Source organism: Cervus canadensis, chromosome 22 (assembly GCF_019320065.1).
Source record: "Cervus canadensis isolate Bull #8, Minnesota chromosome 22, ASM1932006v1, whole genome shotgun sequence".
In the NCBI taxonomy this organism is placed as follows: domain Eukaryota; kingdom Metazoa; phylum Chordata; class Mammalia; order Artiodactyla; family Cervidae; genus Cervus; species Cervus canadensis.
Genome location: NC_057407.1, coordinates 48,569,131 through 48,595,475, shown reverse-complemented (window position 1 = coordinate 48,595,475; position 26,345 = coordinate 48,569,131). Strand labels below are relative to the sequence as shown.

At 47.2% G+C, this 26,345-nt stretch overlaps 1 protein-coding gene across 7 annotated transcripts in view; it reads left to right on the top strand.

The window, feature by feature from the left end:
• The window catches only part of TRANK1 (tetratricopeptide repeat and ankyrin repeat containing 1), a 94,248-nt gene that overhangs the window by 53,436 nt on the left and 14,467 nt on the right, over nt 1–26,345 (top strand). For all 7 annotated transcript variants that reach the window (XM_043442232.1, XM_043442231.1, XM_043442236.1 and 4 more), the window contains 9 exons: nt 281–457; nt 1,077–3,986; nt 9,847–10,046; nt 10,349–10,486; nt 16,212–16,355; nt 17,825–17,981; nt 21,832–21,920; nt 23,991–24,094; nt 25,092–25,224. In XM_043442232.1, coding sequence (XP_043298167.1) covers nt 281–457; nt 1,077–3,986; nt 9,847–10,046; nt 10,349–10,486; nt 16,212–16,355; nt 17,825–17,981; nt 21,832–21,920; nt 23,991–24,094; nt 25,092–25,224 — 4,052 coding nt within the window. The remainder of the gene's footprint in view (nt 1–280; nt 458–1,076; nt 3,987–9,846; nt 10,047–10,348; nt 10,487–16,211; nt 16,356–17,824; nt 17,982–21,831; nt 21,921–23,990; nt 24,095–25,091; nt 25,225–26,345) is intronic.

Below are 26,345 nucleotides of genomic sequence, written 5' to 3'. Positions count from 1 at the left end.
CACACCGTCCCCATTCCAGGGCAGTGCTGACAATGGTCCTGCTGCAGCGAGGCAGAGGGAGCTGGCGAGATGGGAAAGGAGACGAGGCCCAGGAACAGGACACCTGGAGGGGGCAAGCTTTCCCCCCAAGGGCACTGGGAAGCCCTTGCCTCCCAGAAAGGGAGGTAGCAGGAGGGCCTTGGAAGTGGGGTCCGCACCCTTTCTTGCTTTAGGCTGAAGGGCAGAAACGGTCCCACCCCTGGGATGTGGCTCACTGTGTCCTTCTCTCTGCCTCCCCCAGCCTTGCTGGAGGGTCTCCAGAGCAGCCAGGAGACGCCGCTTGCTGTGTGCATGAAGCATGAGGACTTCGACCTGGCCTTCCTCCTCTTGACCAAGGGCGCAGACCCCCGAAGTATTTCTCTCACAGAAGGTGACACTCCCTTGCATGCTGCGCTCCACATCTTTCTAGATATCAAAGGTAGGCTTCATTCTGTCAGCAGTCGTTTTCTTGAGGACGAAACTGGATATTAGAAAGGATGCTTTGGTCTTTGGTCTTTCCTATAGGAAAGCCAATGATCTGGAAGAGGTCTATTTCTTGGCCAAGCCCCTCCCTTTTGGCCCCTCACCCATAGCTCAATCGGAAGGAGTGACCATCACGGGGAATGGTCAGCGTGGGCTGACGGAGAAGATTCTTACATTCCAAAGTCGGCCATCCATAGCTGCACATGCTTTTTCATTTATTTACATCATTTCAAGGGTCCTGACATAAAGGATCTTGTTGGAATATTAAGATGATTTCTGGGTTTTTCTTCCTTGGCACTACCGACAGTTGGGCAGGATAATTCTTTGTTTGGTGGCTGTGCTGTGCATTTGTGGGATGTCCACTCACTAGATGCCACAAGCACCTCCTAAACTGTGACAAGCAGAAGTGTCTCCAGACAAAGCCACATGCCCATTGGGGAACGGATTGCCCCAGTTGAGAACCACTGCGTTATGAAATGCTTGGGGAAGTTCTGTGTTTTAAGAGCCCTCCCCAGCTGGCGTCTCTGCTCCCCAGAATAGCTGTCCAGCGCTCACAGGGTTTTTGTGTCTTTCAGCTGACATCGGTTTTAACTTCCTCAACCACCTGCTGGATCTGTTCTGGTCCAAGCCAGAGGAGTTTTCCTACCTCAACCCCAACATGCAGGACGGCAGCGGGAACACACTGATGCATATCCTCTTCCAGAAAGGCATGCTCAAACGCACGGGAAAGCTGGTAGGTCTGCTGGCGAAGTTTGACATCAACCTCAATCTGAAGAACAAGGAAGGCAGAGACGCGCGGCACCGCGTGAAGAAGAACGACCCACTGCTCTTGGCCTGGAACAAAGCCGTGATGGAGAGCAGGCGCCGGGGCCGGCAGGATGCCGCTGCCCACCCCGGGAAGCCCCCACGCCCGGCGGCCCCGGCTCACACCGCTCAGGTCAAGGGCTCCTCCAAGCTTCTGCCGGGCCCTGTGCGAGCCCCATCCAAAGAAGCCAGGGTTCCTGACAGCTGGGAGACCCTCCCCGATGCCCAGGCTACAAGGCTGGAGCCTGGGGCTGCCAGGCCCTGCTCTAGGAAAGACTGCCTCCTGCAGGACATCACAGCTTTGATTCAGCAGCTGGAATTGGATTCATCCCTCCCAGAGGACTGTCCCCAGGGCCCCAAGACTCTGGAGACAGGAGCTGGTACCAAAGAAGAGAAAGACGAGCTGCAGGGTGCCCCGGGGGCGGGGGGCTCTGATTGCAGCGGGAGCAACCCGGGGGCCCTGGAGGCTGCGGAGGGACACGTGCAGGCAGGCCTTTTGGCCCCGCGGCTCCTTCCGGAGGGTAGCAGGGGGACAGAGGGCAGTGACGACCAGGACGACTGGAGTGTGTCAGAGATGGACGTCTCCCTCCTGGACTTCGAGAACATGACGTGGGAGATCGAGTGCACTTCGGAAATGCTGAAGAAGCTGTCCAGCAAGGTCATGACCAAGGTCATGAAGAAGAAAATCATCCTTGCCATCCAGAAGCTGGGCAATGGTGAGTGGACCCCGGGCCTGCGGAAGCGGCTGAGAAACCTGAAAGGAAGCATCCAGCTCTTCGAGGCCAAGCTGGACAAGGCGGCCCGGATGCTGTGGGAGCTGGCGATTGACTTCTCCCCACGGTGCAGTGAGAACCCCGAGAAGATCATGGCCGCGGAGCGCAGCATGCACCCCACCGAGAAGTCCGGGCGGGTCTACACGGAAATCATACGGATCTGGGACATCGTCTTAGACCACAACAAACTGTCCTGCTCCATCCAGGCCATCTGCGGCGCCTACAACCGGGGCTTGTCCTGCATCCTGCGCAAGAAGCTGAAGGGCATCAACAAGGGCGAGGTGTCCGCCAATATGAAAATCCAAAAGCGGATCCCCCGCTGCTACGTGGAGGACACGGAGGCCGAGAAGGGCGGGGCCCGCGCCGAGCCCGAGTACTTCCCCCCGGCCAGCGCGGTGGAGACGGAGTTTAACATCATGAAGTTCCACAGCTTCAGCACCAACATGGCCTCCAACATCCTCAACGACATCACGGCCACGGTGGAGTACCCGTTCCGGGTGGGTGAGCTCGAGTATGCGGTGATCGGCCTCAACCCCAGGCCGCTGGAACCCATCATCCTCATTGGACGCAGCGGCACGGGCAAGACCACCTGCTGCCTATACAGGCTGTGGAAGAAATTCCACGGCTACTGGGAGAAAGCCGAGCAGGCGGGGAGCCCGCTGCTGGCGAAGCAGATCTGGCTGAAGCGAAGGCTGGAACTGGAGCCCAGAAAGGAGGGTCAGGGTGGGGAGGAAGAAGAGGAGGAGGAGGAGGAAGAGGAGGAGGAGGAGGATGAGGAGGAAGAATCCATGGCGGTGGGAACAGTGGGCAGCCTGGAGGAGGAGCAGGAGAGTGAAGCTGGTGCAGAGGGAGCCAGTGGGGAGCCAGGAGGGCCCGGCCAAGGGGAGGAAGAACTCGCCCCACAAGAGCCCCCCCAGCTGGAGCACTTACATCAGATCTTCGTGACCAAGAACCACGTCCTGTGCCAGGAGGTGCAGAGGAATTTCGTGGAGCTTTCCAAGTCTACCAAGGCCACGAGTCACTACAAGCCGCTGGAACCCAATGTCCACAAGCTCCAGGACCTCAGGGATGAGAACTTTCCTCTGTTCGTCACCTCTAAGCAGCTGCTCCTCCTGCTGGATGCTTCTCTGCCCAAACCGTTTTTTCTGAGAAACGAAGATGGCAGCTTGAAAAGATCCATCGCAGGATGGTCCACGCAGGAAGAGCTGACCATCACCAACTGGCAGGAGGATGAGGAGGAGGCTGAGGCCGATGGGGACTATGGCGAGGAGGAAAAAACCATGGAAACGCGCCCGAGCGACAGCGACCCCCGGGTGTATGTGACGTTTGAGGTGTTCGTCAATGAGATATGGCCCAAAATGATAAAAGGGAAAACCTCCTACAACCCTGCCCTGATTTGGAAAGAAATAAAATCTTTTCTCAAGGGGTCTTTTGAGGCCCTCAGCTGCCCCCGGGGGAGACTCACGGAAGAAGCATATAAGCAATTAGGGCGGAAGCGGTGCCCCAACTTCAAGGAAGACCGGAGCGAGATCTACGGCCTCTTCTGCCTGTATCAGCAGATTAGGTCTCAGAAAGGGTACTTTGACGATGAGGATGTTCTGTACAACCTGTCCCGGAGGCTGTCGAAGCTCAAGGTGCTCCCGTGGTCCATCCACGAGCTCTATGGTGATGAGATCCAGGACTTCACCCAGGCCGAGCTGGCGCTGCTGATGAAATGCATCAACGACCCCAACGCCATGTTCCTCACGGGGGACACGGCCCAGAGCATCATGAAAGGCGTGGCCTTCCGCTTCAGCGATCTGCGCTCCCTGTTCCACTACGCCAGCAAGAACGCTGTGGACAAGCAGTGCGCAGTGCGCAAGCCCAAGAAGATCCACCAGCTGTACCAGAACTACAGGTCCCACTCCGGTACGTCCCGGCCTTGCCTTATGGGGGAGGTGCTTGGCACTGACCTTGGGCTGGTTTTAAAGCTGTGACTTAGTTTTGTTGGGCTCTTGTAGCTAAGCCAAGTACAGTATTTTGGCGTTTGTTAGTAACTACCTTCAGGAACAAGAGATCTTAGGATTTTTGCCACTGCTCATTTTTTTCCTCTGTCTCTCCCTTTTTGAGGGTGGGGTGGCATGTGGCTTGTGGGATCTTAGTTCCCAGACCAGGAATTGAATCTGACTCCTCCACCCTGAGAGCAGGGAGTCCTAACCACTGGACCACCAGGGAATCCCCCTTTTTTTCTTTTTTTTAATTGAAGTATAGTTGATATACACAGTGGTGTCTAGCAAAGTGATTCAGTTATATACAATTTTTCAGATCCTTTTCCCTTATAGATTATTACAAGATATTGAGCAGAGTTCCCTGTGCCTATACAGTATGTCCTTGTTGGTTATCTATTGTATATGTAGTAGTGTGTACATGCTAATCCCAAACTCCTAATTTATTTTCCCTGCTTTCCCCCTTTAGTAACCATAAATTAAGTAGATGCCACTACTCATTCTTAGGTTGATGATTTAAGCAGTGGTTGAGTGGAAGTAAACCTCTAAGTAATAACTGCTTAAGGTGTTGGCCATGACATGGAAACATTTCAGGGGAACATGTAAACAACTGCTTGAGAACTTTTGTTAGAGCACTTTGGAACCACATGCTTCTGTAATGTAAAATGATATACCAATTACAAGTCATTAATCCTGAACGAAAGCAGCTTTTCTTTAAGAAGAAGCAAGAAAAGTAGGGTGGTAAGAGGTGGTGGGAGATAATGCAAACTCAGGTGTTTTTAATTTGTGCTTCACATGTACCTCTTCCTGTGCCAGGCATGATGCCAAGCAGTTGGCATAGAGTATCTGTTTTTTTTTTTTTTCTTTCACTGTGCTATGTGGCTTGTGGAATCACAGTTCCCTGACAAGGGATTGAGCCTGGGCCATGGTGATGTAAGTCCAGAAACCTAACCACTAAACCAGGGAACTCCCACGGGCATCTGTTTTTAACCTTCACAACAACCTTACAAAGAAGGCATCTCTCCCATTTTACAAACGAGGTAACTGACACGGAGAATACTTCCTATGTGGTTTTTAGACTGCTCACCAATTCACCGTCTATGTCCTCCATGTGACCATGGACAACATAGAGCATTATTTTACATGTTTGAGCCTTTTGTTTAATGGACTCATGTCAGACATACCTTTCTACAACTTTGTATTTTTGCGTATAACAATGTTTTGGGATTTCTGCATGTTAATACCATGGAGCTGCAGTTCATGCATTTCTACTGTTCCACATTTTGTTTTCCACATTCCAGACAAAATTATTCTTCTTTTATCCTTCAGCAAAAATATTTTCATTTTTTATACCTTATTGACAACACATCTCCTACTTGCTTTACGTCCTGAAATGCTTCCCTTATCATTTTTACATATTAGAGTTTTTAACTTTTAAAAGATGATAGCAAAACCAAGAAACAAGAAAATGACCTATTTGTTATATCAGCATTTTCTGATTTGCAAACTTAACATATTCTATAATCTCCAAAAACATACATTTTTCTCATAGCACAGTTTCTCTTTACTGTGGCAGGATGCATGTTTAATGAACCCAAATATCTTTTGAAGTTCTACTAATTAATTAACCCAGGGCTGAAATCGCAGGCAATGAGCTGTGCTTTTATTTCAAGGACTTGATAAGAGTTACAAACTTTCTTCTAGGTATATTTTTATTCTCTTGGGGTCAGAATTCTGAAAACAGCATGTTATCAAGCCACCTTTCTCTAACTGCATATTGCGAAAAGAACCAGTTTTAGAGTTTCAAAAGAGTTTCATCTTAACCAATTTTCTCTGGAGTCTGAAGAATGCCCCACAGTGTTTTAAAAAAAAAATCATCTTTTTTCTTAGAGGTTCATAGCTAAATTTTTCTTAATGAATTGAACCTGAATTTCCCATTTTACAAAAGGCAGCAAGAATACCAATCACACAAATGGAATATATATAAAAATATATATATATGTATATAAACTCACACATCAGAAGATAGAACGGTCACAGATCCACTGAGAAGATGACCCATATGGAGTCCCAAACAAACACCTCCCCAGCATGAAGGTCCTCAGTGGTTGACACATGTCAGAACCAAATGACAAAATGCTCAAATGACACTCAGTGCTCACAAAGGGTCCTCAGTGTTAGACCCAGGTCAGAACCAAGTGGCAAAAATGCCCAAATGACACTCGTTGCTTCCAAATAGTCCTCAATGGCAGACAGTCAATCAGAACTAACTGACAAAATGCCCAAATAGCGCTTCATGCTCCAAAGAGAAGTTAGCCGGGTGCATACCAATGGACTTACTGGGTCTTGGAGCACCTCAGTTCCTCCAGATTCATGTTTCCACTCCACCAAGGGAAAGTACGTTGGCAACCAGTGCTGAGCAGGGGAGAAACAGGGAGGATCCTCAAAACAAATGGTTTCAGCAGCTGCTAGGATGTCTCCCCAAGCCCCCTCCTTAGGGCCAGCAAGCCACGAGCAGCAGGTTCCTCAAAGCCTTCCCTGCGTGGTGTCATGGCAGCGGACTCCACTCCAGAAAACCACGGGAGCCAGATACCGCGAGAGCGCAGCCTCCCATTGTGTGCCCAGACCTTATGGCAAGTGGGTCCAGACCCTCACTGCTCAAAAGTTAATAAAGCAACAGGGTTGGTGGAAAGGAAAGTATGCTTTATTTCTGAGACAGGCAAATGGTCCAAAGATCGACTCCCCTTCCCCCCACCGCCCCTGCCCCATCAGTTGGACAAGAGCTTTTATAGACGGGGGGAAGGGGGCACGTGCAAAAACAATATAGTCAGCTCTCACCATCATCTTGAAATTGGTCGTGTGGTGGTCTGATCAGTGTCATTCTGGCTGTTTTAAGTACAGTTGTTCTTCAGTTCCAGGGTCAGTTTGTTCCCACGTGCTTGAGGTCAGTTCTCAGAATTGTGGCAGCATGTCATGGCTATAGTCTTTCCATCATGTAGTTAACGACTTCCAGCTGGAGGGGGTTTCATTCTCTCTTAGACTGCTCAGAGGATATGGTTCAGAATATCTCTGATCCTTGAGAAGGAACTAAAGATCCTTGACTTTGCTTAATGACTAAACTCTTATTATTTAATCTTGTTGGATTGCTTTTCTTTGCTTCTGCATTTTCTCACCTCTCTGATTAACCTTTTTCTTTGGCTAAAGTTTTTCCATAGACAGAGGGAACTGTTCCTGTGAACAGTTTTTTTTTTTTTTTTTAATGTGTTTAGCAACCCACCCAGGTGATCGCTACTTAAGCCCCATCTTCCACCTCCTCTCAGGATGGAGGGAAGACTGTGTGTAAATGTTTCTGTGTATAGAACCAGAAAAAGCCCCAATAATATGTGTTAGAATTGAGAGACCTTAGAAAACACATCAAGCATTAAAAAAAATTTCAAGCCACCTGTAAAGCTGCTCACAGCTCACGTTTTGTTTCGTTTCCTTCTGATCTTTTTTCCCTATACATATATGCATTTATCACATACATTTATTGATTAGGTAGTGAATATGTGTTTAGTGAATATTTCTTCCCATCTTTTATTCTTGTTTAAAATTGAGGTCCTTGTCTACATAGCATAACATTCACCTGTTTAAAATGTGCAATTTAGTCATTTTTTAATATATTCATAAGGTTGTGCAATTATTACCATTAATTCCAGAACATTTTAATCACCCCCAAAAGGGTGATTAAAAAACCCCATGAACACTAGCAGTTACTCCTCATCGTCACCCCGCCCCCGCCCCCCGGCCCCTGCCACCCCTGTGAACTACCAGTCTACTTTCTGTGTCTGTAGGTTTGCCTATTCTGGACATTTCATTTAAATGGAATCACACAACATGTGACCTTTTGTGTCTGACATCTTTCATTTAGCATAGTGTTTTCAAGGTTCTTCCATATTGTAGCATGTTTCAGTACTTCATTGCTTTTTATGGTTGAACCATCGTCTGTTCTTTGATTTTTTGTTTAGTTGCTAAGTTGTGTCTGACTCTTTTGCGACCCCATGGACTGTAGGCCACCACGTTGCTCTGTCCGTGAGATTATCCCGGCAAGAATACTGGAGTGGGTTGCCATTTCTTTTTCCAGGGGATCTTCCCAACCCAGGGATTAAACCTGTGTCTCCTGCATCTCCTGCATTGGCAGGTGGATTCTTTACCACTGAGCCATGTGGGAAGCCCATTCTTTGATTATGTTCATATAAAATAGTTTCATCTAAAAAAATTTTCATCTAGTTCCCTAGAAAGGCATTTAAGTGGATTCCAGTTTTTCGCTGCAATGAACACTTCCATGCCTTTTTCTGATCCTGTCATTAATGTACATCTCTGAACCACCATGGCAGCTGACGTGCTTAGATTCAACAATTTCCACTTGTATTCTTGATTTCTTTATATTGCATACTTTTAATAACAGTAGCATTGGATAGTAAAATTTCCCTTCACTGTTTGGTAATAGTAATGGGGACATGTATGCCCATTTCATAGAATTCTATCTGGTGTCGGGCAAAGAGCACACAGCCCGTAAGAACAGCAGGAGACCTGGGATGATCTGTATTCAGTCCAGCTCATTACTCTTGAAGCTCTCAGACCTCAGAGTCCCTGGTTGTAAAAATAGGGTTGTCTGGTCTGTCTAACCAGGCTGCTGTGAGGATTAAACAGGATAATTGTTATGAAGGAACCTGTTGTATAGGCAGCCTCACTGTCATTGTTACTTCAGCACTCTTAGAAATGGGACCCAGGGAGAAAGCTCTTTGGAAAATCCTTTATCTAGCGCTGACAATTTTTCTTAGTATAGTGCTCTCTCCCCAGGGTATAAACATAGTGGGAAAGGGAAACAAGCCGAGGTTGCTGTCCCAGCTAACATCCAGCTCTTAGGACTTCCCTGGGGGTACAGTGGTTAAGAATCTGTCTGCCAACGCAGGAGACGCGGGTTCGATCCCTAGTCTGGGAAGATTCCACATGCCATGGGGCAACTAAGCCCATGCGCCACAGCCACTGAAGCTCGCTCGCTTAGAGCATGTGCTCCACAACAAGAGAAGCCCACCCATGGCAACTAGAGAGTAGCCCCCACCCCTGCAACAGGAGAAAGCCCATGCACAGCAATGAAGACCCAGTGCAGCCAAAAAAAAAAAAAATCCAGCTCTTACCATGTAACCTTGTCTCCAGTGCTCTAAGTGCCAATGACTCATGAGAATTCTTGTTTCTTTTACACTGTATATTAGCCCTTTGTGTTAGCATCCTAACAGCTCTAAGTGTTTAGATTACATTTCTGCCTTGACTCTTCTTCATGAGGTCATTTTCTCTAACATGAATGTAGTCCAGGAATGAGATTCTACAAAACCTTCTTAGGACAGTAAACACATCCCTGCCTTTGTCCGCTGTACGCAGAGTAATACAGAGCCCAAAGTGATAATCTGGGCTGAAATAATAATATATTATTATTATAATATCTGGACCTGAAAATTGTCCACAATTAGATGTACTCTCAGGACCAATACCACTTCTCGGGGGGGGGGGGAAATAGCGAACTAAAATAAGGAAACAAAATACACGGGAGCCTACGGGTTAGGATTCTGGGCCTTAACTGCCAAGGGCCCGGGTTCAACCCCTGGTCGGGGAACTGAGATCCCACAGGCTGCTCAGTGTGGCCAAAAAAAATTAAATAAAAAAAAAGACAAAACAACCAAAAGTCCAGCCATGTTGGCGTGTTGTACAACATCTGACTTTTATTTTTTCTTGTCTTATCCCAGGAATCCTCAATCTGGCATCTGGAGTGGTAGATTTACTTCAGTTCTATTTCCCGGAGTCTTTCGATCGCCTTCCAAGGGATTCTGGCCTTTTCGATGGCCCCCGGCCAATTGTCCTGGAATCCTGTAGTGTGAGTGACTTGGCAATATTGCTTCGAGGCAACAAAAGAAAAACCCAGCCCATTGAATTTGGAGCCCACCAGGTGAGTTTCTTGAGATTGTATGTTTTAAAACAAAAGGCAGTTTGCAGTTGAAAAAAGGTTTGAGAAGCTGAGTTCTTCCACAAGGTAGAATTCAGTAGTTCCTGTCCTAGGATGAGGAGGTTTCAAGGATGAGTGAGTGACTAAGTGTTATTAACATTCCCACCAGCCTGGCTGACCTAGTCCACGCCAGCACTCCTCTTCGGAGACATTACCTGCCTCCCATAAAAATAGACTCAGCTTCATTAGATTTCTGTTTGTGCTGTGTGAATTTTTTTCTCTCCAATCCTTTTTTTTCCCCCAAGGTGATCCTTGTAGCCAATGAAATGGCAAAGGAGAAAATTCCAGAAGAGCTGGGATTGGCACTTGTGTTAACAGTTTACGAAGCCAAAGGCTTAGAATTCGATGACGTCCTCCTTTACAACTTCTTTACTGACTCTGAGGTATGTCATGCCGAATTCTTTTTCACACAGCATGTGTATGTCTGAGCTCCACTTCCACTCCGGGAAAAAGCATTTGGAGCTGAGTAGAAGAGTTTGTCACAGGTGACCATTTCCGTTTTGGAGCATCATCCATGTGATGTGAGGTTTTTCTGTGTCTGGATGTGCGTTTTGACAATGGCTGTGGCTTGGTTCATAGTGTGTCCTGGGCTGGCTCTCCCCGTGCCCTGCCCTTCCCTGCTCTCTTGGATTCATCTTTTCTGGATGCCTGGTACTCAAGTACCTGCTTCTGTGTTTCACTAGCTACTGTTATCCTTGACTGCCAAGGATGCTCAAGTTGGAGCAAGGTCTAAGGAGAGCCTGACGAATGAAGGCAAGGTTAGCAGTGTCCGCCCTCTGAGGACAGAACTGGGCAAGGTCATTCATAGACAACTCCGGGAAGACACAGGAGCTTTGGTTCCTGCCACGGGATCAGGTGATGCAGGGGACGAGAACAGCCGCCCTGCCTGAGTGCCCGTCTGGCACGGCTTAGCCGCCCACTGCTTGCTGCCCTTGCCCACGATGGCAGTGAAAGAGTCCGTGGACTGACCCCCAGTAACCTCTGTGCCGGCCCGGTTGTTTTGACTTGGCTCCTGAGTCCTTGTGATGGTTTTTCTTCCCGAGCTCAGCACATTATGGATAGAGCCACCAACTCAGTGGTTCTCAGTTTTGTAGCCACTGCTTGCTCTTCACCACCGTCTCTGGTGGGAGCTCAGGCTGGCTGCTGACCATGCTGTTGGATCTCCCGTGGGGACTTAGCTGGCTGCACCCTGGTCCCCGTGGCAGATTTCCCATCGCACATGGCGCATGCTTTAAGGGGCTGTTTTCATACTCAAATCAAGAGCACTGTTAGCTTCGACTCCTTAAAATCTGCCCCAGAAACAACCCTTTAAAGGGGGTCCTTTGGGTTTTGTTCCTGGTCTTTTTTTTAAATGTCACATTTGCCTTGACGATAACTACGACTAATATTGCTATGGATGCTTTACGGCTTATAAAGTGCTTTTTGAATGCATCATCTCACTTTATCCTCCATCAGCCCTCTGAGGGTGTGTGTATTTTTATGACCTTCATTCTACATGTAAGACCGAGGGTCATGGAAGTAAGTTGCCTGAATTCATAATATAGGTGGCAGAGCTCGGAGATGATCTCAGATGCTTTGAGTTCCAAATCTCATGATATTTCCACTGTACTCCCTTCCTTTTAATGCCCCGCATGCAAACCCAATCAGCTTCCAGAATCTTCCACAATGAACATACCATTACAGTAGCTTAAGTGCATTCCTTTTCTATTGACTTTTGCTAATAAAATCAGATGCACTCTCATTAACCCTAGAACCACTTTTAATCTCTGAGGACTAACTTTTTTCTCTCATAATACATCCATTGGTCATGGTTGGACCGAGGCTCTTCTAAAAGAGGAAGGGGTAAGACTTTGTTGTTCCTGTCCTTTATTAACTGCCCATTGTATGCTTGTGCTAGTAAGAAGCTCCATGAGATCTGGACTTACGGCTCATAACTTGTGGTCCACTCTGCTCTCTCCCCTTGATCCTGGAATGGCAAAATCCAGTGGCTCAGTGAGTTGCATGAAATTAAAAGAATCACAGATTAAGTCTTGTGGTAACACCCACTTCATCCCACAATAGAGTGAGAATTCTAGAAAGATTCCTGGTATGCTGCTTCCCAAATACCAGGGAATGGAATCATGCACTCCCAGCACAGAGGTCACCTGTAGTTTAGCATTTACAACCACAAGACCAAAAGGTGCCAGTCAGCAAATGAGAGGAGATGCTTCAGTCAAAAGGGAGGACAGACAGAAGTCACATAAGTCCCCACACGTCCATGGTCTGGCTGCTCACGTGGGGTTTCTTTCGAAGAAAGAAGGCTGCTAGAGTATTTGTTGTTTGACACAGGGGAGGACTGCCCTCTCTGTCCCTGAAGTGTGTGTCTGGCAGACACCCTGTGTGTGTGTGTGTGTGTGTGTGTGTGTGTGTGTAGGGGGCTTCTTGTTGCCCTGGCTTGTGATTCTTCTCTTCAGAGAATTCACTGTTACCTGTTCAACCACGTGGACATTAGAGCTATCTTCTGAGATGAGGAAGGAACCGAGGAATAGTTAGGTCAAGTCCTCCTCTTGTAAGATTGTTGCCTCACTTGGGGGAGGGGCAGTCATCCTCCCAGTCACCCCCAAATTCTCCTCCTCTGGGGACTTTGAGGGGTGCTTGCCATTGACACTTTGCCCCACCGGGGAGCCCCTTCCTCCACACTCATGTGTGACTAAGACAGGAGGGACTTTCAAAACCACAACTTTGAAGGGTTGCTGAACCAACCTAGACAACAAGCCCCACAAAGGAACCTGGCTGGTAGATTCTAAGCCTTTTTCCTTCACAATGACTAATCCCCAGAGAAGCAGCTGGAAGACTTCCAAACGCTTCTTCTTTTTATTGCCAAAATTGCTACCAGCCTGTATTCTTGCCATCCATACACGTACTCCTTCTTGGAGGCCCTGTCTTGAGAGTGAGAGGTGTTTTATTCATGGAAGCAGCTTAGTCATGTGCTGTGTGAACAGCTTCTGCATCTCCCTGCAGCAGTTTTGAAATATAGGTGCTCCTCTGGCCCTTCCAAGTTCAGCCAGCCTGCACCTCTGCCATCCGCCAGACCCCCTCAGATGTCAGCACATGGGTCTTGGCCTGCTTTCTCTGGCAAACAAGTTGGGTACACAGCTTTACAAAGATGAAAAGATTTCACAGATGTGTCTTGAAGAATTTTTTTCAGCTTCCAGTTACTTAAATGATAACATGATTCCCATCTCTTCTCAGAACATGGTGATTAATTGCCTAGATGGTTAGTAGCATAGCCACTCTTATGTAATAGATAGTGTTTAAAGCATTTAACTTAGTGTTTATAGAGTTTACATTACAGAGGAGCCGAAGGGAGGTAATGCATTGTATGCCTCTACCTTTCCATCATCCTTGAAAAGATACATTGGCAGGTATCACCATTTTATAAAAAACTGAAGTATAGGAGAGTTGAGTACCTACTCCCTAAAGACACAGTAAAGTAGGAAACCTGAAATTTCATGGGAATTCCAGGCTGTAAATACTGCAAGTAATCCAGTCACGTTTGCCTCCCCCAGATCTGCAAACCATGGCCTGGGGCCAAACCAGCTCACTGCCTGTGAGCTAAGAAGGATTTTTACTTTTTTTTTTTTTTTATCTTATTTTTTTTTTTTTTATTAGTTGGAGGCTAATTACTTCACAACATTTCAGTGGGTTTTGTCATACATTGATATGAATCAGCCATAGATTTACACGTATTCCCCATCCCGGATTTTTACATTTTTAAATGGTTAAGAAAAAAATCAAAAAGGAAAGTAATATTCCGTGGCACGTGAAAATTGTGTTAAATTCAATTTTAGTGTCAAAAGATAACATTTTATTGTGTTACACCATGCCTATTCATTTACTATTGAATAGGGCTTCCCTGGGAGCTCAGCTGGTAAAGAATCTGCCTGCAGTGTAGGAGATCCCGGTTCAGTTCCTGGGTCAGGAAGATCCCCTGGAAAAGAGATGGGCTACCCACTGCAGTATTCTTGGGTTTCCCTGGTGGCCCAGATGGTAAAGAATCTGCCTGCAGTTCGGGAGACCTGAGTTCAATTCCTGGGTTGGGAAGATCCCCTGGAGGAGGGCATGGCAACCCACTCCAGTATTCTTGCCTGGAGAATCCCCTTGGACAGAGGAGCCTGGAGGGCTACAGTCCATGGGGTCAGAAAGAGTCAACACGACTGACGGACTAAACACAGCGCAGCAGAGTTGAACAGTTGCAAGAGAAACCATAGAGTCCACAAAGCCAAAGATATCTGCAGACTCCAGCCTACAAGTCACCATGGTTTTGTGCTTTGATTTGGCTTAAATGTGACTCTTTATCACGCACTGTGTAGACGCTTGACATTGATTATCTCCTTTTATTTTTCCAACAAATGTGGGTAGTTCTCTCACCCCACTTTTACAGAACAGGAAGATGAAACCTAGAAGAGCCATTTTTTTCAAGGTCGCATAATAAATGGACGAATTGGGATATAAGTTGTTCAGTCTGATTTCAGAGTCCACCTTGCACAGTGTACCCCAGGGCTCCTGAATCTTACTTCATCCTTTCTTTTTTTCTTGTCCTACCTCTTGGCAGGTGGGATCTTATTTCACCAGTCAGTGATCGAAGCTGGGCCCCCTGCAGTGGAAGCACAGAGTCCTAACCACTGGACTGCCAGGGAATTCCTTTGTTCTATCCTTGACTGAATCACTTGGTTAGGAAATCTTGTCACTTGTATCTTTTTTTTCCCTAAATCATAAGAAGATAATTTTAATTTTTTATTCTTACATTTCTTATCATTCATATATTCATGAAAATATTTCAAATTATTTACACTTTGGATGCAATTACATCTCTTAATCTTGGTCGTTTACTGAAAAACAATTATGTGAAAAGTCCATCATAACAGCATGCTAAGTCACTTTAGTTGTGTCCGACTCTTTGCGACCCTATGGATTGTAGCCTGCCAGGCGCCTCGGTCCATGGGCTTCTCCAGGCAAGAATATTGGAGTGAGTTGCCGTGCCCTCTTCCAGGGGAGCTTCCCAACCCAGAGATCAAACCTGTATCCCTTACGTCTCCTGCATTGGCAGGTGGGTTCTTTACCACTATTGCCACCTGGGGAGCCCCCACCCCCACACCACTTACAATGCAACTAGTAATTTTGCTGACATAAAGACAAGACTATATATTTCATAGAATAGATGTAAAAATAATTTATGAATTAACAAATTTTTATCTTATTACTCATCTAAACATTGGTAACTATTCACATGTAGCAACAGTAGTTAAATTTTTATTATCTTTGTTATTTGTGATTCTGAGTCATATGAAACCCAGAGCTTAACACAAATTCGTTTGTGTTTATATTTTTAGACATTTCTTATTGAGGCAACATTGGCTTATAAGTTGCTTGTGTACAAGGTTGTATTTCTGCTTCTATTAATACATACCGTACAGCATACTGACCACCAAAAATTTAGTTTCTGGGGCTTCCTTGGCAGACTAGTGATTAAGACTCTGTGCCTCCAGCGCAGGGGGTGTGGGTTCGATTCCTGGTAGGGGAACTAAGAGCCCACATGCCTTGAGGGCATGGCCAAAAAATAAAAAATATAAAATGAACCTTCAAAAACTTAGTTTCCACTTGTCACTATACAGTTGATAGCTTGCCATCTGTGACAATGTGGATGGACCCTGAGGGTACCACGCTAAGCATCACATGTGTCTTAACGACTGAACTTAAGTGGAATTTCTTAAACACATTGTGAGGACACTGGTTTCCTCTGTCCATTCTGTGTGTGAGCATGCTTTTAACAACAGGAAGCTCCAGGCCCTAACATATCTCCTGGAAGTGAGTACTTGTATTTGCTTCTTGGCTGTCCAGGCCGAGTGTCTGGGGGGTCTTTCTGGTAACTGCCCTGGTCCCTACCTGGGCCACCTGGGCTCAGACCCCCACTGAGGCCATACAACAGCCCTGTCCTCCTGGATGGTGGCTGAAGGCCTGGCCCCTATGCCAGGCAAAGGGGACCCAGTTCTCCAGGAGGCCCAGGGAGGATGGGTGTATACTAGGGAAGCATTTTCTGCTGGTCTTAAATTTGTCTTCATTGTTCAGGCTTACAAGGAATGGAAGATCATTTCTTCATTTACTCCATCCTCCGAGTGCAAAGAGGAAAGCCAGCCAATGATTGAGGTGCCCTTGGAAAATTGCAGCTCCTCCCAGGGCCGGGCTCTCCCAGTGAATCCGGAAATGTACAAGGTGAGTATCAGCCACGGGTCCACAGGCGGGTTTGACGGGGAGCCAGTAAGCAGGGCTCGGCTGATAAGACGGGGTTAGAGGTGGAGCCTGTGCTTCGAATCTTCCTGACTGTTAGCACCGGGGCATGGAGGACAGGAAAGGGATGGAGCCCATCTCAGCGCCGGTGAGCCCTGCTTCTCAAAGACAGCCAGGCTTGATGGGGGGTACCACAGAAGGGTAGTACCTTCTGTTCACCTCTGGAACTCATCTCTGTTCAGAAATGGGGAACTCAGAAGTGAAGTCCATGACTGTAGTCAGTGGAGACCACTGTCTTCCAGCCTTGTTGTGAAGGGACCCTGCTTCCCTGAGCATCCCAGTTCCATCGCTCGGAAGGAGGCCAGAGATGAGAAGCTCTGTGGAGTTCTCGAGAGGCGTCAAGAGTGAGGGCAACACTACAGAAAACCGAACCAGCCAGACTGAAAGCTTTGGGAGAAACTATTGATACTAGCTTAATTTTATGTCTCCTACAAAGCAGAAAACAAACAGAAGAGCAGTTATCTGGCTGTTTCTGTAAATATCTGGAAGGCTCTGCACATAGTTGTTAAGTCACTACCAAACTTTACAAGCCTCTGGGTGGGCACAAATCCACTGTTGTTTTAGCAGGGTCTTAGTTCTCCAACAAGGGATTGAACACATGCCCTTGGCACTGAGAATTCAGAGTCTTTAACCACTAGTTGTTTCATCACTAAGTTGTGTCCAATTCTTTCTGACCCCATGGACTATAGCCTGCCAGGCTCCTCTGTCCGTTGGATTTCCCAGGCAAGAATACTGGAGTAGGTCGCCATTTCCTTCTCCAGGGGATCTTCCTGACTCAAGTCTCCGGCATTGGCAGGTAGCTTCTTTACCCCTGAACCACCAGGGAAGCCTCCTAACCACTAGACTACCAGGGAATTCTCACTGCTTCGATTTTTAAAGTAAGTTACAATAGGAACTTCCCTGGTGGTCCAGTGGCTAAGATTGTGCTCCCAATGCAGGGGACCCAGGTTTGAATCCCTAGTCAAGAACTCGATCTCACATGCTGCAACTAAAGGTACCATGTCCTATAACAAACACCCAGCACAGTCAAATGAAGAGAAAACATTTTAAAAAGGAAGTTACAGTCATTGGATAGGATGTGAGCATTGGGGTAAACGGAGTGAAAAATGCATGGGACCTCTCTGTAGTATCTTTGTAACTTCTTATGAATCTGTAATTATTTCAAAATGGAGAAGCACAGCAGGCTCAAGGGTGGGCCGGTACTATGGGTACCCCTTGCTAGAGCTTCCCCGTCCTGTGGCCTCGGGGAGTTCCCCACATGTGCTCAAGTCTGAGCTGTACTTTGTGAAACTTACTATTTGAATATTTCTCCAAAGTGGGAGTGAGCCCATTGAAGTAAGACACCTTGTATTGTACCCTCAAGACTCACGTCTTTGCATCGATCTTGTCTTTAGCTCCTCAACGGGGAGCTGAAGCAGCTGTACACGGCCATCACCCGGGCTCGGGTCAACCTCTGGATCTTTGATGAAAACCCAGAGAAGCGGGCTCCTGCGTTCAGATATTTCATGAAGAGGAAATTTGTCAAGGTTGTGAAAACGGACGAAAACAAAGGTGAGCACTCAAAATATTCTGGCTGTTGGTGAGAATGCCTGTTACTCTTCACCTGCTCTGTGGCCAGGTGGAAAGGGTATAGTTTTTGGAAAGCACTTTTTTTCCCCATATTCTTCTGAGAAATGAGTGTTCCTCTTTATTGCTAAAGTGCGTGGGAGAGTGGGGTTGTAATGAGATTGGGAGGGTTGACTCCTTCAGGGAGGACTGTTATTTGTCCTTTAAAGGTGAGAGTCATGGGCAAAGGTTAGAGAAAATACGCTTTCTTGGAAGAAGACAAATTTCTGTGGGCTTTTGGGCAGCTGATTGGCAATATCTATTAAGATAAAGAAAGCATGTGCCTTTTAACCCAGTGATTCCACTTCTAGGGATCCATCCAGTGATACTCCTGTATAAAACCTCCAAGATAACAATACATGCACCAGAGTGCTCATTACAGCCCCACTGGTAATTGTAAGAAACGAGATATGACTTAAGTGTCCTTGAAGGTGAAACTGTTTCCAGTGGTTCCTCTGGTGTTGGACTGGTGGGTGTGAGGTTGTTAACTAGATGTGGACCTCTTTTAACTTTTCACCATTATACCCTTCTGTGCTGTTTGCTGTGTTTTGGGTTTTTTTTAAGACCAACATTATCATGTATTGTTTTCATAATTTACAAAAGCTAGCTAATTAAAAAATGGAATGAAGTTCTCCTGATGGGATAACTAGGAGAGAAATAATCAACTCTCATGAAGAAGAAAACTGTTCTCTTTCTTGTGGGGAGGCTGGCTCCTCCAAGCCAGGGTGAATTCCTCCAAAGATGGGAGGAAAGTCCCAGGGTCCACAACAAACCAGTAAGCCAGTTTTATGGAGACTGTTTCCCGTTCCAGCCAAAGGTTCAGTTGGGGACTGGCGTTAGACGCTCTGTTTCTGGGACCTGACTGTGGTGCTGTAAAGGAAAAGTTGAAGATTTGAGGTTAAGCTGCCTTCTCATTAGACCTCTCCACCTGTGCAGCCACAGGGTTTAACTCAGCTCCCACTTTCTCTCCTGGGCCTCCACTTCCTCAACTATTAATAAAAGCAAAATGAGTGGGTTGGCCTACCATGGTGGTTTTTATTCTTTCTGGCAGCTCATAGTCCTTTTTTCCTCACAATCTGGCACCGGTTATAAGAAATCATCAAGATAGGCCATTTAAAACATTTTTTTATTTTATATTGGAGTATAGGTGATAATGTTACGTTAGTTTCAGGTGTACGGCAAAATGATTCTCTTATACATATACATGTATCTATTCTTTTTCAACTTCTTTTTTCCATTTAGGTCATTGTATAATAATACAGTTCCCTGTGATTTACAATAGGTCCTTGTTGGTTATCTATTTCAAAGATAGCAATTTTTTTTTTAATTTACAAAATTAAAAAAAAAAAGGATTGCCATTTATCTCTTGGCTACATGAAGAATACAAGAAATCCAGCCTTCATTGTGAGTTGTGAGCTGCATGTGGTAAAGTCTTTGAGGATATCTGTTTCTACCATGCGGGGAAATGGGGATGAGCGTGGTGACCTTGCAGTTGGGGGCTTCTTCACTGCGCCCCGGCAGAGCTCGCCGGCCAGATGTGGGGATACTGCCGGGCTTTGCTGCAGGAATATGATGTCACCTGGGCGCTCAGCGCACGTGGTGTCACAGCTGGGTGCTGCAGAGTCAGCTTTGCACACAGTTCATGGCCCCAGGAAGGGTCAGGCTGCAAGGATCAGCGTGTCCTTGTGCACCTCCTAGACAAAGCTGACCTGTCTGCCTGGCTCCTTCGGTTGACATCCATTGCCCTGGGAGTCTCAGATCTTGCCGGCTCAGATTTGGCTTCGGCATTTGCCAGATAGTCAGCCTTTCATGTTTCTCATGAAGCTGTGGACTCAGAACCCCCAGGGAGTGTCGATCCCCGGCTGACGATGCTTCGGGGTCATCAAAAGGAGAGGGGCAGTGCAGTCACCAGCAGCTGCTGAGGCTCATAGACGGGACCAACATGAGGTGGTTGCAGTAGTCTGTATCCACCAACAAGAATGTGTCAGATTGTGGGAATCGCTGGGTGGTCCGGTGGTTAGGACTCTGTGCTTTCACTGCTGAGGGTCCAGGTTCGATCCCTGGTCAGGGAATTAAGATCCCACAAGGCCAGGAAAAAGAAAAAAACAATGTGTCAGATTGCTTCCTGTGATGAGGGGCAAAGTGCACATTTGAAAAGACTGTCACATCCCATCACCTTGCTAAAGCCCAGCATGGGAGTTTGCCAAGAGCAATGTGGCTTTGGGTTTTTAAGGAGGAATTAGAAATTACTGTCTGTCTTCTAATTCATGGCCATAGGAAAGGAAGATAACACAGTTCAAAAAACAAAGAGTATCCTTTCTCACCCCTACCTCCTTCTCCCAAAACCCACCATGACCTGGTTTGGTAAGCTAAACTCTATGTTATGTGACTGCTAGACAGACAACACAGGTGTTCATCTGTTCCAGCTGTCCCAACAAAGTACCACAGACTGGGTGGCTTATACAACAGAAATTATTGTCTCAGTTCTGGAGGCTAGAAGTCTAAAATCAATCAAGCTGTTAGTGGTTTGGTTTCTTTTGAGGCCTCTCTTCTTGGCTGTGTGCGGTCTTTCCTCTGTGTCAGCTCTTGGTGTCTCTTTGTATGTGTCAGTCTCTCTTTTCTTCCCTATTTTTTTGGCCACACCATGCGGCATGCAGGGTCTTAGTTCCCCGACCAGGGATCAGACCCGTGCCCACTGCAGTGGAAGCTCTGAGTCTTCACCACTAGATTGCCAGGGAAGTTCCTATAAGGATGGCCTTCTTATTCTTAGTCACTTGTGAGGTTTCCATGTCCCACTTCAGCTTGCGACCCTGTGGACCGTAGCCCTTATTTTGGACTATAGCATGACTGCAACCATGAAATTAAAAGATGCTTGCTCCTTGGAAGAAAAACTATGACCAACCTAGACAGCATATTCAAAAGCAGAGACATTACTTTGCTGACAAAGGTCCATCTAGTCAAAGCTATAGTTTTTCCAGTAGTCATGTATGGATGTGAGCGTTGAACCATAAAGAAAGCTGAGCACCAAAGAATTGATGCTTTTGAACTGTGGTGTTGGAGAAGACTCTTGAGAGTCCTTTGGACTGCAAGGAGATCAAACCAGGCAATACTAAAGGAAATCAGTCCTGAATATCCGTTGGAAGGACTGATGGTGAAACTCCAATACTTTAGCCACTTGATGCGAAGAACTGACTCATTGGAAAAGACCCTGATGCTGGGAAAGATTGAGGGCAGGAGGAGAAGGGAACGACAGGATGAGATTGTTGGATGGTATCACCGACTGGATGGACATGAGTTTGAGCAACTTTGGGAGTTGATGATGGACAGGGAAGCCTGGCGTGCTGCAGTCCATGGGGTTGCAAACAGTCAGACATGACTAAGTGACTCAACTGAGCTGATTGGACCATAGCCTGCCAGGCTCCTCTGTCCATGAGATTCTCCAGGCAAGAATACTGGAGTGGGTTGCCATGTGCTCCTCCAGGGGATCTTTCTGACCCAGGGATGGAACCCGCAGTTCCTGCATTGCAGGCAGATTCTTTACCACTGTGCCACCTGGGAAAGCCTGCCCTTCTTCTTATAAGGATGTCCATCAGATTGGATCAGGGCCCGCCCACGTGGCCTCATTTTACCTCAACCACCTCTTTAAAGACTCTGTCTCCAAATATAGTCAAACTCCGAGTGACAAAGTTTAGGGCTTCACCACTTGAAATTTGCCACAACAAAATCGGGCCCTCAACAGCAGGTTTCAGTGAAGGAATCTGCAGGGAGGCAAACCCAGGTTTCTCTTTCCTTTTAGACCTTGATGATAGCATGTTTGTTAAGACCTCTACCCCTGGGGAGTGGATCGCACAAGGAGATTACTACGCTAAACACCAGTGCTGGAAGGTAAGTGGTGAGTCTGCGTGTCCCGGGGCCTCATCGGGCCTCACCAGCCGGTCTCTCATCACTGCATTTGTCCCCAGGATGGCGGGGGGGAGTGGGGGTCATGGGTCATGTTGTTCGTGTTGCTCTCGCTCCTGTAACATCAGGTCACCTGCCGTGCAGAGAGCTCCCTGTCCTCCTCCTCCCCATGTACAGTCAGGACAGCCTTTCATTTTGACCAAGTGCCAGCAGGTGATCACGGGAAGAGGGAGGGTCCCACAGCCTCTGCCTGCTGAGGATTCCTTCTATCGGGAGGGACGGGGAACAGGCTGAACTCCCCATGGGAGAAGCTGTAGAGATGCTCCGTGAGGGGGATGGGTACAGAGAAGGGTGAAAGCCTGTGGTCACCCCTGCCGTCAGGTGTGAGGGAGGAGAAGGCAGGTTGCACTGTGTGTGTTTGGCTGTGTCAGGATAGGATTTCCATAAACCTGCAGCTGCAGAAGCTGGCTGAGCCCCGAACTGTATTCACTGCCCATCCTTGTTGTGATTGGAACACTAAGCACCTGGCTGTTGTTATAAAACCAAGACTTTTTTTTTCATAGAGGGGTTTGGAGGGACTGAGAGCAGTGGGTAGTGGGTATGAAATAGGAAAACTCTATTCACTGTTTCCCTTACTCCCTGCAGAACACAGCCGGTGTTGTCCATGTTGCCCATGGATTTCCAATTCTTTGTCCCTTTGAAAATAACCTTTTGGATGTTTGCCTCTAAAATCTTTCGAGGGGAGCGGCATGGATGAGACTGTTATCAAAAGCCTCCTGCTCACCTGAGTTTATTTTGGCTCCGCACAAGGGCTTTGGGACTCAGGAGTCGTCCTGATTTTGGCTGCATGTCAGTGAGTGTCCCAGAACCACCGTACAAATGGAAACCCCTTGCGATTCATCCACTGAGCATATTCCTGTTGAGCAGTGAGCCCTGCATTGTGTTTAGGTCGGGGGGATGTGACGGTAGGCACGACAGATGTACAGAAGAGGGCACGGTGCTGGCTGTTCCCCCGTGTCGTAGATGAATGACCAGCTGCCTTCAGAACCAACTGTCGTGGATGGAGAAGCCAGGGAAGGCTGCTCTGAGGGGAGCCTCGAGCTGGGACCTGTAGGATAAATGAAGTCAACCAGGCAGAGAAGGGATGGAAGAGCATTTCGATCAGAGGGAAGAATGTGTGCAAAGGCCCTGTGGCAGAAAGGAGCATGGCACGGGTCAAGAATGAAAGGAGGCCCGCAGAACTGGGGAGTCTGGAACAGAGAGTCTGGTGGTGGGGGGTGGGTAGGGGGAGAGATGATGTCCTATCCATGACATCAGTAAATTTCACTTAATCCTTCCCTTGCCCACCCTGAGACCTATTCTCTACATGCTGGGCAGAACATGAACTTCTGCATTGGAGACATGATGTCAGCAGCTTTCTGCCAGCAGGACACAGGCTGACTCCCCTGGGACAGAGATCTGCCATTTTCTATTTGCTCCAAACAGGTCTGCATGTGACAAAGTTCTGGTCAGTCATCTTCTGAGATGTGTGTTGGGATACCACCTCTGTCCCCATTTCTACCCCAGTAGGTGTGCTACCACTGTTCCACCAACCCTGCCCCCTAGCCTTGGTTGTTACCGACCAGAGGGGACCTGTGTTGAACCCAGAAAAGCTGCTGGTGGGTGACCTTGGGCCAGTTTGTTCATGTCCTTGACCTGAGGATGCTATCAAATACAGTGAGAAGGATGAAACGTCTCCTGCATGGCTGATGAAGATTAGATGAGAGTGTTGTTACGGTGACCTGTAAAAACGTGTGAAGTGCCTTTTCCATGGCTTCTGGGTGTTTCCAAAAAGAAGCTTTGAGTCTGACGTGTTAACCGCTAACTCTGTTGGGCTTTATCCTCTGTGGCTGTTTTCTTCAACATCTCAGCATCTTCCTGCCCCTCCTCTTGAATTCGGCTGCAGTGAGACCCGGTGCTTTGTCTGTGCCAACATGGAACAACACATGCTTTAACTCTTATTCCTGCATCCTGTCCATGACCTTGCTGGGAATAGAAACCTTTGGTCTATTCCAGGTTGCTGCCAAATGTTACCAAAAGGGAGGGGCGCTCGAGAAGGAGAAGCTGGCTCTGGCCCACAACACCGCCCTGAACATGAAATCCAAGAAAGTCAGCGTCAAGTAAGAGTCTTGGGGGGAAGGGGGGACTTCCCTGGAGGTCCAGTGGTTAAGACTCTGCCTTCCAATGCAGGTTGTACAGGTCTGATCCCACATGCCTTGAGGCCAGAAGCAGTACTGTAACAAATTCAATAAAGACTTTAAAAATGGTCCCTAGATGCTAAAGAAGGTGTGGTACATATATACTGGATACTACTCAGCCATAAAAAGGAACGCATTTGAGTCAGTTCTAATGAGGTGGATGAAAAGTGAAAGTCGCTCAGTAGTGTACGACTCTGCAACCCCATGGATATACAGTTCATGGAATTCTCCAGGCCAGAATACTGGAGTGGGTAGCCTTTCCCTTCTCCAGGGAATCTTCCCAACCCAGAGATTGAACAGGGGTCTCCTGCACCGCAGACAGATTTTTTTACTGACTGAGCTATGAGGGAAGCCGTAATGAGGTGGATGAACCTAGAGCCTGTTACACAGAATGACGTAAGTCAGAAATTCTGAGAAAAGCAAATGCCATATGTTAACACCTGTGTACAGAATCTAGAAAGCTGGTACTGATGAACCTATTTGCAGGGCAGGAATAGACACGCAGACATAGAGAACAGAGTTATGGACAAGGGCAGGGGAGGAAGGAGAGGGTGAGACGGGGACAGTAGCGTGGAAACATATACACTACGATGTGTAAAATAGATAGCCAATGGAAACTTGCTATATGACTCAGGAAGTCATCCTGGGGGTCTGTAACAACCTAAAGTGATGGGGAAAGGTGGGAGGTGGGAAGGAGGTGGAAGAAGGAGGAGACATATGCTCACCTATGGCTAATTCATGGTGATGTGTGGCAGAAATCAAACCAATATTGTAAAGCAATTATCCTTCAATTAAAAATAAATAAATTTTTAAAACAAAGAGTCTCAGGGGTCATTTCAGGTTTGCTCTGATGGGAGCTGCCAGTTCAGTCTGTTGGTGTCATAGCCCATGAAACTCTGTTCTGTCTCCCCCCTCCCAGGGAAAAGCAGGTGGAGTATTTGGAGCTGGCTAAGACCTACTTGGAGTGCAAGGAGCCCAAGCTGTCCCTTAAGTGTCTGAGCTACGCCAAGGAGTTCCAGCTGTGTGCCCAGCTATGCGAGCGGCTGGGGAAGGTATGCCTGGCCCGCAGCTGCTCCTGGGAGAACTGGGCTCCGCTGGGCAAGGGGGGGCCCCAGCCTCCCTCCTCCTGTATCAGGGAGGGCCCCTGTCCTCCCGAGAGAGAGGTTGGCTGTGTTGATTCTGTGGGTGGCCCTTCTTTCTCCACTTGCTCAAAGATGTAGATGGTTCCAAGAACTGTGTGTATGTGTGTGTGTGTGTCCATGTCTCTATGAACGTTTGTGACCCCTTTTTAACCACAGGGAGGGCAAATGTTCACATAAGGGAAAACGGGTTTTCAAATAGTCCTGCCTTCTCTTTCTCTGTGTTCAGTCTGGAGTCAGCCTGGGTGGACAGTCTGGCTCATACATACTGGTTTCTCTGTGTCCCAGCACGTATTCTAGGTCTGCAGGGACCAGTCTGGCAGCCGCTAGCCACACGTGGCTACTTAATGAAGCATTTATGTTAATTACAGTGTAATAAAGTCAAAAATTCAGTTCCGAAGTCTTAGAAGCCACATTTCAAGCGCATGCTGTGATGGAACATGTTGGTCATTCTAGAAGCGCCGGTGGAGAGGCTGGTGGTCCAGGACACAGGACCGTCAGCATGGTCGGTGGGCTGCGTGGCAGACTGCTGTCGTCTGTAATGAGATGGACTCCCAGGGGGAGAGTAGGCACTTAGAGATTTTTATGGCCATTTAGCATTGCTCTGACATCCAAGTGGTGGTGATTTTCTTCGTCATTCATCTGTCTTCCTTTTTACTGAGATATAATTGATGTATATCCTTATATTGGTCTTAATTGCACAACAGTCATGATTCAACACAAAGCCGTATTACACAATGATCATGGCAGTGAGCTTGGTTAATGTCCGTCACCACACATAGTGACGGTCTTTTTTTCTTACGATGAGAAAATCTAAGATCACCTTCATTTGTATGTGGGAGCTGAAAAATAAAACAAACGAACAAATAGAGCAGAACAGGAACAGAATCGCAGATATAGAGAACAAACCAGTGGTTACCAGAGAGGACTGGCAAAACAGGTGAAGAGGATTAAGAGGCGCAAACCACCAGGTATAAAATAAGTAAGTTACAGGATATAATGTACAGCACAGGGAATGTAGCCAATATTTTATA